At 32.8% G+C, this 13,192-nt stretch overlaps 1 protein-coding gene across 2 annotated transcripts; it reads left to right on the forward strand.

The window, feature by feature from the left end:
- The first annotated feature begins 713 nt into the window (after positions 1–713).
- On the forward strand, positions 714–12,817 carry LOC141449737 (venom serine protease-like). 2 transcript variants are annotated; one of them, XM_074119441.1, is made up of 9 exons: positions 714–871; positions 4,135–4,358; positions 5,982–6,109; positions 6,954–7,053; positions 7,817–8,018; positions 8,885–9,085; positions 9,442–9,599; positions 10,021–10,177; positions 11,277–12,817. In XM_074119441.1, exons 1-9 carry the CDS (start codon positions 859–861, stop codon positions 11,297–11,299), a joined length of 1,206 nt encoding a protein of 401 aa, XP_073975542.1. In that variant the 5' UTR covers positions 714–858; the 3' UTR covers positions 11,300–12,817. The 2 variants fall into 2 exon arrangements, with proteins under 2 accessions (XP_073975542.1, XP_073975553.1); XM_074119452.1 differs by lacking the exon at positions 714–871 and adding an exon at positions 3,371–4,053.
- Positions 12,818–13,192: the final 375 nt, after the last annotated feature.

Genomic DNA, 13,192 nt, shown 5'->3' on the forward strand with positions numbered 1-13,192 from the left:
AAACTAATATGTATTGTGGTACTGGGTTCGATTCCCGGTCTTAGGCCTTGGATTTTATTTAATGGTTAATAAAAGGAATTGGAACAATCGGCAAAAGTTCTATCGTTAAAATCCTCAAAGTAAGCCTAATCTATACTGCTTATTGAATGGTTGGAATGAAAGTAATTGATTTAGAGTGCTTTTAATGCTCAATCAACGCGTTACAAGATCTTTAAATTTGAAAATTTCACTGATTCCTCGCCAGTTAAATTTTTAGAAAATGAGGACCTTTTAACAATTCTCTTTCCATCTCTGGGTCTGGGTCTCAGTCTTGCTCCTCATCCCACCAACACCAGCACCCAATGTCCTCCATTGCATAGCCTCTCAAACCGGATCTGGATGTTTTATCTTTTAGACAAAGATCTTTTTAGATAAATTTTACAATTCCTTAGTAAATGAAAAAACATAAAAAACTAAAAATTAAATGCCACCAAAATTTGCTACTTATTTTAATTTTAACAAAAAATTCAGAAGCTTTTAAAGATTCCAAAAAGATAACGGAAATTTAGAAACTTTCCGCACAAAACTAAATCACGCACAATTTATGTTAATCTATTCCAACTAAACTATAGTAAAATATTTTGACATGCGCACTAAGCAGTTAGGCGACTTAACTGCTCTATAATTATTGAATCTATAAAAAGAAAAAAAATTGGTGGGGAAATGCCAGGTTTGCTTTAATCTTTATTGTTATTCAAATTCATTATATTAGGTGATAAGATTTCTTTTAACAGAGGTGTTATACAGCTGTGACATTTCATTCGCGATGTTATTCTTAAATTGTGCGCAAAGGTAAATACAACATACGGCTTATCGCTAATGGATTTTTATCGTGAGTAGTGTATTGTAATATGTATATATTTTTACATAAAAGTAATTGATGTTTTTATGGCTTTCTGATAACAAGCTAAAGCATTTCTAAAATTAGCGAATTTATTTTTATTCTGAAGCACATAGGTTTCGTGGTCTCGTTAAGGCTGGAAATAATGGCACATATTGTTAGTATTGAATCGGAAGATCTTTGAAATTTCAATTTGATATTCCGTTCAGGTGTATGCATACCACCGCAATGTTAAGTTAGAACCAGCACTGGAAATATAAAATGCACCAAATTAATTTTATTTCGAACCGCGTGGTGGGAAATAGACCAGCCACTTCTTCAGAGATCTTGGCATCCCAGTAGGATATCCCATCCTAACGATATGAACAGCACTCTTACTCTTACTCGAGTGGCTCAGAAAATCTCACCAGACCCTTAGTTTGTGGGTACAATCATTTGGATTCACTTTAACTCACAGACAATGTGTAGCTCACCATCACACTTAATCATTCCCATAATTATACTTAGTCCATTTTTCTGACGCCTTTATTATATGAACAAATAATGATAAGAGAGCCTGAATAGATCGTTTAGATTTCAGTACATATCTCTTAATAACATTTTAATTTTTTACTAATCAAAACTTATTAAATTTATTTATTTCTTCGACATCTACTCTATACTGCATTACATTATTATTTATTTTTCTATGAACTTGAGCTTTTTAGAAGAAAGAAACAAATCTTTATGCCGAAGTTCTGAAAAATATTTAGTGCTAAACATCATGACCTAAAAGCATTATTGCCTAGTTTGAAGGACTTCAAAAGTTGTGTTTTAGAAGAAAATACAATTTCTAACATTTGACGTGATCGCAAATACTTTCTATCATCTAGTAAGACAAAAAGGCTGTTCTTAAGATCATTGTGCTCAATTTTAATGATTCAATTTCTCTTGTAATCTGAGAAAACCTAATGAGTTAGATTACAGCCGGGCTGACAACCTTTTTTATAATCAGTTTTAAAACAAATTTTGCTCTGTTATTCTTTCAATAGAATTTTTACAAGTTTACGTTTAGAATTTCTTCAAACTACTTTTATTGGTGAGCTTTTATTATAGTAATCTTTACTCAAATATCTAGACATTCAAATCCAAGACATACTAAAAGGTCTTCAAATCACAGGAGATTGTTACTTCGTATGATGGTAACATGCTAATAATCTAGAACTAACTCCCATGAACTTGATCTAGTTTAAAGGTACAGTAATCTAGCGTTCTCTTTAAATTTATTTATAGAATAATGTAAAACATTATTATCTACGGGAATTGAACAAAATTCCCCGAATTCTATGCCAATTATCAACAATGAAGTGTAAAGTAAAGTAATCGCCTATTATTTCAGGCGGGGCTTAACGTCCAACTACCATTTACTAGGTGTCGTGGACGGAGGCGAATAGCAAACGTACTTTACTATTTCTCATTTAACCATTAAATAAAATCCAAGGCCAAGACCGGGAATCGAACCCAGTACCACAATGCATATTAGCTTTGCAGGTCTCGCCTCTTAACCCGCTCGGCTACCGTGGCAATGAAGTATATAATCTGGCCACATCCTGGTACGGAAGCTATCTGGCCAATAAGAATTGAGTTAAAAGCTCTTGAAATCAAGACACACTCATAATGCTGGGAGTGAAGAAATGGATACTTAATACTCAAGAAAAAAAGATGATCAAGATATAGAAGGGAAGTACGACTTTAAATGCGCAAACATTTGGGAACTGAAATCTGAACTATTTATAATGGAAGCCTTAGATAACCTCGTTGCAGAATCTTCTTAGGCATCAACATCATCAAGCAAAGCTTTAGGAAATTTGGAGTCCCTGTCCAACACTTATACAGAAAAGGCGATAAGTCGAATTATATACTTTTTACTTCTTCTGTAGCAATGCCCTAGTTGCTAACTTTTGTCTGTATTCTGTATTCAAGTAAAGTCCTGTGTCCTGTAAAAAAAAGAAGAGGAGTGGAATTGGTCAATACAGCTGAGACGATCCTTAAAAGTCCCAAATATTTGTAAGAAAATTGTAAAGACTGATGACAGCTGCAATCAGGTTCTACTCCAAATTACCCATCATAACCCACGATAACCCATCATAATTACGCTCTAGGTTCCAAAAAATCCATTTTTATCTTTATGCTAAGTTGTTTAAAAAAGAACAATAACTCTAATGATTCAATACTCAATACCATTAAGGCCGTAACCAATTAACACTTAATATTTAGTAACATGAACAACTTTAGTTTTTATTTAAATTTATTTAGTTTCAGTTTTTTCTTTTTTTTTTTTGTAAAAGATAAATTATCTCTCTGTTTGTTATGTTTAACATGTGAGCATACATATATAATTGAATAATTTATTTTTGTACGTATGTTTATTTTATTTTGCCTTAATTTTATTGCTCTCTAAATACATTTATTGTTTTATTGTTGTTTAGCCATTATTTGTTTCGTTTTAGTATTATCAGTCAACACTCATATCTGCTTTGTCTTTCTTATTTACGTAACAAATTCAAAGTTTTCACTTATACGTTTGGCAATAAAATTATTTATTGCCAATAATAGGAAGTATTTCGATTTTATTAAATTTAGAATGCCATTATTTCACAAAAAGTTCGCATTTTTAGGAATCTTAGAGGTCTTTACTAACGAAAGGCCTCGCAAGCTGACTAGTCAGTTCTCGTTTTTTACCATGTGAACTATAATTCATTGTAAAAGAAGTATACGAGTCTTGTCAAGAAGGAGTTGAGTAAAAAGAAAAAGAACAACACGAAAAATTCACTGCAGCACTAAACAGCACAGACAACTCACTAGGGACACAGTTTCTGGAAAAAAGATATATGTTAAGCCTTGAAATTAGGGGCCTCACCTTTGATGAAACTTGACCTAAGGAAGAGCTGTAGAAAGGGATCCTCGAACAAGCGCTAAAAAAAATTGCAGGCAGTTTAGATTTACATATCATACCATAAATGGGTACTTGCGTGCTTTATTATACAATACTAATGAAAGTAAATCAACCAAAACCACCAAACTTTTATCATACATCTTGACTAGTGAGAATCAAATAGTTGCTGAAATTTCGAGTTTGAAGGAATAGTCCATGGTGAGAATGTTCCATAAATTTTTGTTTTGTTTATAGAAAAGTAAATTGATTTTAATAAATAAATGCTTTATCTTTTTGATCGCCTGCAAAGAGCCAAATCATCATCGTATTTGTGTTTCAGACAAGTTCATATATGCAGCCACAACCTTGCTAAGTTTATGGGAGACAACACGGAGTCAGAATCAATGCATTTATTCCCAGTACATTACACCTGGCCAAAGGTATCGTCTGAATAATCCTTCCTTTCCAAATGAATATCCACCTAACCTTAACTGTTCGTGGCAAATGTCAACAAGGAGTGGATATCGTGTTATATTGTACTGCCAAAATGTGAAATTGCCTGTGGTAAGTTCATTGTGTTATGACAATTAGTTTTTTTTTTTTGCATCTAACCTGATGATATTTTTTTCCTTTTCTGAAGTGTCAGTTTGATAGGATGCATCCTAAGTCCTTCACTAGTTCAGCCTAATGATTCAATAATAAAATATCTGGAGTCTTTCACTGACTTTCTCTTACCGCCGTTCATGTAAACTAACTTACTTTGATCATATAATTTGTGCAAAAAAAGTATTTTGATTCAATATTGTATGTCATTATGCTAAAATAATTCATTGAAAGGGAAGCGATGGCTCAGCTTTTACCTAGAGCTTCACTTAAATAATTATTTTCAGAAAAAAAGTTTTGAACAAAAACGATAACGTCTAAGGTTCGAATTTGAAGTTCCTGGTATGTTTTGGCCTTAGTTATGACGGATATTCATACACCCATACTCAGAAAAATTTATAAAAACCATTTATTGTAACTCAGGAGACTTTAAAGATGGTTATTACCAAAAAGTTTACTTCACTAAACCTCACAGATAAGGATTTATACATGGAATCATCTTCTCGAAGATAAATTTGTAAATATATCTTGCCAAATACTAGTCAAGGATAATAAATCCGTTAATCAAGACTTATGAGGCCACAGGTAATTTACACTTGTCCAAATTTAATAAGCGTCCAAGAGATTTGATTTAGAACAGGCCATAAATTTGTATGTCTTATGTAAAATGAAAGATGAAAACCAAGCATGCAAATCCCCTTACATTTGTAAAGCATACAGATTAGAATCTTCTATTAACAAGGGTGTGAAATTCGTCCAAGCAAAATGATGGGTTAGCGGTATGTTGGTTACAGTCAATATTAAATAAATTATGAATTTTTTTACTGAGAATTTGTGTGGAAATTTCTTTAAATGATTTTCTCATAAACTGCACCAAATAATTTCATACTCTATTCGTAAAGCAGGCTTTAACTTGTTTCAGGATAATTTATTTAGGAAAAACCAAAACTAACAACAAAAAACGCAGTGTTTAAATTTATTTTTCTTTTGGTTACCCTTGAGAACCTGGTTGAAGGTTTTCGATGAAAATCCCTTAATCGGCCATACCTTCCTCTTTCCTGAATGAATTCTTCACTTTTTTACTCAAAAATGCCTCCTTAGGATTATCTCTAAGCTTTAGATTTATAACCAGAAAAATCTATCTCAAAAAAGAGTGGTTGACTTTTACGAATGGGAGAATTTACCTGTAAGACCATCTAAGATGGAATCTACGATCAGTTCCTCAGGCAACGGTACCTTAGGGTATAGGACCCGCACCTTATAATTATAATAATTTTGTATTCATAAACCCTAACTTCTGTTTAATCTACATTTGGATCTCTAACTTTTATTTAAGTAGGTTTTTTATTTATTTATTTATTTTTTTTACGAAAATTAATTCTAGCTCAGTTCTTCCCTCCCAAGTGTCATTTCGGTGTAATATTCAGTTTCATGATTTAAAATTCGTAGTTTAACGAAAATTATAGATTAGAAACTAGATAGAGAATCGTAATTTTTGGTAAGAGCAAGTTATGTTACAGTAAATGCTTTAAATACTGTAATTGCTTTACATTATTTTTATTTAAAATTTTGTTCACCTCGTAGAATGGAAACCGCTGTTTGGACTATCTGGCTGTAACCACCACAGGAGATCTACGTGACTCCACGACGTATTGCCTTCCTTTCTCTGCAACAGGAACGGAAATCAGACTTCAACTCGTTTCTTCTGTTTGGTAAACTGCGAGTTTAAAGTTAAAACAATTTTTTACTTGTTTGTATATTTATTTTCTCTGACTCCTTGATTAGGAGAAGTACTGCGAACGAGCAGATTTTTTGATAATGGGTTTTCACAGGTAATACAGTTGGGGTTTTTATTTCTGAGTATGAAAAAATGGTTATTAGAAATTGTTATGGAAGTCTGTCAGTAATATTATTATTATTATAATCAATATCATTACTTTAATTTGAACATGTTGAATTCCTTAGCACTAATTTCCATTATTAAAGGATAACAAAGCGTTTCCTGCTCCCTTACGACGCTGCAGTCCAAGATGGTTTTCTATTGAAAGAACTAGTTAGATAAAGCTTACCCTCTTTACGATGGCCTGGCCAAAACCCACTAGTCTTTATCTTGGCATGATATTACGAGGCTCAACATGTCAAAGTTCTTAAACCTCAAATTAGAAATTGCAACGGTGATAAGTACGGTGATAAGGTGATAAGTACGGCGATAAGGTGATAAGTTATGGTATACGCCATTTTCTTTACTTCCTGTCACAAATCTGCTCAGGGGCTCAAGAATAATAAAATAGAGCAAGAAAACCTTCCTACAAGGTGCAGGTTAGCCAGTTGTTTTTGCAAATGATTTCCTCTGGTTTTCAAGAACCAGGTGATCGTACCCTAGCGATGGCAGTACAATCCTAGATTGAGAGTAAGAGAACTATTTTGTGTATCTGTCACAGTTTCTACTGGAATAGATCACTTACAGCTGAGATGAACACCCTGTGGAGATACTTTCTGTTATATCTTGCTTCATAAGAAGGCTGATTTTAGTCAACAACTATCTTGTTTTTGCAGGTCGTGGGGCGGCATCTTCAGCTGCGATGTAACATCAGAAATGATTCCAGTAATTGAAGCTAACCATACAAAACAATGTGGTTGTGGTTGGTCTTTTTCGGTAATGAATAAATAAATAAAAGTTATTTATATGCAGATTCCATATGAGTTGGATTGGAAGGTGCGCATTATGTACTCACCCAATTTCGCTTCCATTCGTGTTCTTATTTAAGTAAATGTTTTAAATTCGGTTATCAATTTTGCATCATTTAAAGTATTCATAAAGTATAATTCGTTGTAAGTATCCAAGCAGCATGCTAATATTGACAAATCCTCAGCGCTGTTGTGACTTCCGTCAACTTCTTAACCTATTTTGAGCCTTTTTATTTTATCTTATTTCCTTCTTCTTCTTCCAAAACGTTCGCATGCCCCTCATACGAAGGACATGATCGCACCAGAAGATTCATCCCCATTAATCTTCTCCACATGAATGGTTTGCATCATGTCAGCGTTTGCTATTGACACCACATTTGGGAGCAGTCCAGTTCGGTCTTTCTCAAATACTTTCTCCATATTCCGTCCCTTTAAGAACAACCTTATGTTTTGGTTATCTGTTCGATTTTTGTTTTTGCATGCTACTTGTTTTGGCCAAGCACTTTCTTCTTAGCTTGCGGAATGGGGTAAAAACTGCCCCACGAGTCTGCAAGTACTTAAACCACGGTAGTTTGCTGCAAATTGTTGTATTCGTATCATTCTTGCGTGAAATCAACCTAATTTGACGCGTTCTTCAGAGCGTCAAACTGGGTGAAAATAAATCTGCGCCTTCCTATCTTTCTTCCTTTGAATAAATACTATAAATATAATAAGTTTATTTTTAAATTAAGACCAGAATTGTTGGAGGAACGGATGCAGGAATCAATGAATTTCCATCCATGGCATTGGCCGTGCATGTTCCCAGGAGGGTGCAATGGTGTGGAGCGACCATCATTGCTCGAACTGTGGCACTGACGGCTGGACACTGCTTCATAACAGATTCTAATCCACATAACTATGGACTACTAGTTGGCGAACATGACACGAGCACACGTAAATATTTTCAAGTAGTTTTTTCTTTTCTTCTACTTCTAGTCCTCCATAATGTGTAATTGAACTAAACTTCGAAGGAGTTTGTTCAGTAGTTCGGTTTCTTGTTTTACAATCTCCAGAATACCATTTCTGACGGGTAGCATAGTTGGCTAATTCTGAAAATCCCAAATATATTGCTCAAAAATGTGCCCATTTGACTAAAGTCTTGGGTAGTATTTAGGTAGAATTTTGAGAATATTGGTGAAGTTTCGCTATTTTCAAAATCTCTGTGGGATTTGTCTTCAAACATTTCATTGCAATTTTTGGAAAATGTGTACATATTCGGAAACTTCTTTAAAGGCGCTTTATTTATATATTTTGACGACTATTCTATTTAACCTAATATGAATTAATAGCAAGCTTTTAGTATTACTTGATTTGATGTAGTTGGCCAAGTAGTTATATTTGCAGAGTATCTAAAAGAGCAATTTTGGAGGATGCTTAAAGTTACCGCTGCTTCAGACCCAGCGGTAAAAATAAAACTTTCCAGGAAGACAACGTTTCGAAACAAGAGATAGGTATTGAAGTGAAAAAATGGTTTAAATCGGAGACATATTACTGAATGAATTTTTAAATTTTTTATTATTAATTGTAAACTCGTTCCATTCATGTTAATAACATCTTTTATTTGAAACCCTTCCCAGATAAATTGGGTTAACGTTTCTGGGAGAGTAGTTTTCTGGCTTCCGTTTACAGTACAATATTATTTCAGTAAAATGTACGGTTCTGCCCCTTATACATTATACTAGAGAATATATATTTAAAACAGGTGTGCAAAATATAAATAGGAATCAGAGTTTAACTAATTTATTAAACGCCTGTTGCAGGAGCAGAAACTAATGCAACAAAACTATTAAAAATAAGTAAAATTATAGTTCATCCATATTTTCATCCATCAAGTGACGGTAATGATATAGCCCTGATGGTGACAGAAACAATGATTGAATATAGTTCTAGAGTTGGACCTGCCTGTTTACCATTTAACTTAGACAAGAACTATCTTCTGAGGAAATATGTAATAGTTACAGGTATGATTAACATGAGCTAAATGACTAAGGGTATTTGGGAACTACTGCTCCAATATGTAGAAAGGGTCGAATTGTGTCTGAGCCATGATGCCCTAAAAGACGTAGCATACATAGATTCAAGTGTTTTTCACAAAAAGTAGGCAAAATTTAATGGGTGTAATGGTAATTGAGATTGAGTGTGCATTGATGACAGCATGATCTATGAAAAGAAATGGCTCATCTACTGTCCCCAAGGATTCTCGAATCATGAACTTTATAAAATAAAAAACGTTAAGACAATGCTCAAAATTGTTTACAATAATGTATTTCCTATATTCTAACAAGTACTACTTTCGTTTGTTTGTTTACAATTGCAGGTTGGGGCTTCTTAGAAAATGGTGGACCAATATCCAATAAATTGCAGAAAATAAGTTTACAGATAATTCCAGACTCAAACTGTACCCAGGTATATGATTATAAATTCAAACCCGAAAAACATTTATGTGCATACTCACCAGGAAAGGATGCTTGTCAGGTCAGTAGGATGTTCCATTGCATTGTGTTCCTACTTTAAGCCATTATACGAGTAATGCGAGCAGAAGTTTATTTTTAGTGTCAAGAGCAAAAAATTTTGTTGCGATTAATAGCTACTAATTTTTTAAAAAAATGTGAATTTTAAGTTCATTAGATATCTTGGAATAAAATCTTCGAATCATTTTTCTAAGCGTAATCTTGAAAATATATCTCTGAAAATATCTCTTTATTTACTATTATTGACCTTTAAATTTCTTGAAAAAAGTGGTCGGAAATCTGGAGACAAACTTCAGACCTTAACGAGCTGGAAATCCTAAGTTATTCTGTGAAAATGTACCTATTTACTTTCTTGGCTACTACTTCAGCTAGCTTTACTAGGATCTAGTTTTCAATTGTTGAACTTATGATTCAATTTTTTTCAGTTCGATTCTGGAGGGCCATTATACTTCTACAAATATCTAACTAATCTGTATACCGTGGTGGGCATTGTGAGTTATGGATCGGGTTGTGCTTCGGCCGACCCATCGCTCAACATAAACGTACATTACTACTTACCCTGGATATTCAGCCAACTTCCAGGTATTCATTGCTAACATGATATATAGAATATTTTTTTAATGAATAAAATAAATTAATAACAAAACTCTTGTTTTCAATTTCTGAAGGAAGTTCAAATTTAAATGTAGAATTTCCAATCAATGTTTTGTGCTGATCATCTCTGACCAGAAGTAGATTAATCTGTTTGATGTAGAGAGTTTGACTCAGCAAGTACTTTAAAATTACGGTAACGTAAGTGAAGTCAAATAATTGGCATATCCACATTCAGTAACACTGAATTTGTCACGTACTTTAGAGATACCTTCCTTTTGTAAGACGTTGCCAGCTCTTCTAAAGTATTAAATTTCACATTAGAGAAACTAAAAGACTGGGTTCTCTGCTATTTTACCATCCATAAAATTTACTAAACTAGAACTTTGTAAATTTGTAAAATGGAAAGCAACAGACAAAATGCTAAAGTTCTTAATTATGAAAATAATCTTGAAAGTACCTTAAAAATCTCTCAGACAAATCTATGCCCTAATTAACAGATGGACACCATTGAAACAACAATTCTCTTGCGTCCATACTCAGACCTTTACAGCCACTAAGGTAGGGAGCTCCGAGATTTGTGTGAAATAGATGTAACAACACTCCAAGACTGCATATCCAAGACAGATCACACTCTTCAAGATTTTCTACTACCAAACTGGACAATACCCATAACTTGGACAGAAAACTAACTGACAATGACTGAAACCTAAACTGCTCTCGGTCTTACTTTATTAACAATAAATTTAATGCCTATGTAAATAAATAAATTTTGCGAAATGCAATTAAATTTTGTAAGACTGCCGAGCTTTAAAGATCACTTCCTTCTTTCTAAAAATTGATTTCTAACTTTTTACTCAAGTTAAAGTTAAAGCTCAAATTAATGTAATACTCTAAATTCCATTACCTACCTAACGTTCTGCGGGACGCCTAAATTCATCTAAATTATTGAAACGATTAGAGGGAAATATCACTTGAGAAGAGTATTTTTACTATCTTGTCCTGCCGCCAACTTAAATTCGCTCGTGAGGGAAAACCGAAGAGAAACCCTAATTCCCAGTAAATAACTTCTTTTTTCCTAAAATTGCAGATGTTCAATTTTGCCATGGATGAAAGAGCAGAAGTTATTGATGTGAACGAAAAATAACCACTGAATAACAAGATTCCATGTCGTAATTCATCAATCCAAGTAGTCGTTTCAATCCAAAGCAAGGATGTTCATGTATCTGTTTACTTCAAGTCTTTGGCCGGTACCTGATGTTTATATGATTGGTTTTCATAGTTATTCTTTAAGTTTTTTATTTTATTTTTTTATAAGATTAGAATAAACCATAATTTATTTGGATCAAACATTTGTAGAAGAATATAAGAAACAAATGTAAATGTTTTTAGTATATAAAACTAAAAACAGTATTTCTGTCAGTAACTTAAAGAATGAATAGATTTGTGAATCCGACCAAACAATATTACAAAAATAAGTGAATAAATTGTAAAAAACAAAAGTTTAAATTATACTCAAAACAACCAACAGGCTTTTACTTTTCTTTTAGTTTTTTCAATTTTTACAAATATATAGAGGACAACACTATAACTACAGAAATTTGCTGGGGCAATTCTTACTTCGATTAATAACAGAACAGATAAAAGTTTAATTTTAATTAAAAATACATTTATGTATAATGAACTGAAAACAAAACAAAACAAAATCATAAAATGGATTAAAATGTGCTCCTTCAGCTAGATACGTACAGTAAAAGCTCTTTATTCGCGGGGTATATGTTCCATAAATATGCCGCGAATACAGAAACCGTGAATACGGAATGGTAATTTATATGGGATTATAGGGGATACGTTCCTAGGTGACAAAATAAAAAAAAAACAAATATACAAAAAAATCAATTTAATTGAAGTTTTTGAACATTTTGATTAATTATCTTAAGGCTTAGGCAATGGTTTGAAGAATTTTGTAATTTTCTCTTGCTTGGCAGTTTTTAAAAGCTTTTGTTTGCAGTCAAAGTTTGAACTTGCCACTACAACTACCATCAGGTTCTTTAAAATGAGCGTAAAGATACTTTGCCTTCTCCCGGACCATTGGACCACTCAGGGGCACCCTTTTTTGATTGCGGTCTTCGATCCATAATGACAACGCCACTTCCATTTTTTCTATTGCTGGATCACGAACAATTGCTTTCATTCTGTGCGTTTACATTCTCAAAATCACCGATCGCGGCGAAGGCAGCTTATGTCAAAGTCCTCGGCGATATCATTTAACAACATACTTTAGGCAAAGTTGTAATAAGATCTATTTTACTTTTTTTATTAGTCCATTTGACGGCATTTACAAAGGATATTGGGTTGGATACCTATTGGAATCCTTTTATTATCATAGTGTACTTCCGCGAATATAGGAATTGGGTCGCATTTTTTTAATCCGCGAATAGTGAAAACGCGAATGAAGGAAGCGCGAATAAGGAGCTTTTACTGTATTTCATGTGCTTTGCTTGATACTTAAAAAATCATGTAATTGTAAAAAAATCATGTAATTGTAAAAAAAATCATGTAATTGTAAAAAAAATCATGTAATGTAATCACATGTAATTTGTTTATAATAAAAGTTGTTTTTAAATGACAGCTCTCGATTATGAATTATTTCTTTTTGTTGGTAAATAGGTGTAAATGCCAAAACTTTTATTTGTGCTTTAGTTTTGTATTTGGATCTACACAGAACCTTTGTCAAAGTAATATTGTTTACTTAAAATGACTTCCCACAAAGTTAAAAAAGTTTTTTTTTATACACATTGTAGAGTAATAATAATAAACCTTTATTTGTTATACAAAATATACATACATAAATCATAAATTAAAATATAAGGAAATATTGCATGGCTAATAGCCGTCTGCAGGAGTTGGTACATTCATTAGAAGAAAATAATAATTAATAATAATAATAATAGTAATAATAAAAGAAAAAATGATGTCATGTAACAGTGAAAGAAACATTAAATA

This window comes from Rhodnius prolixus, unplaced genomic scaffold (genome assembly GCF_049639745.1).
Source record: "Rhodnius prolixus isolate KJV_2025 unplaced genomic scaffold, Rpr scaffold_1, whole genome shotgun sequence".
NCBI classification, from domain to species: domain Eukaryota; kingdom Metazoa; phylum Arthropoda; class Insecta; order Hemiptera; family Reduviidae; genus Rhodnius; species Rhodnius prolixus.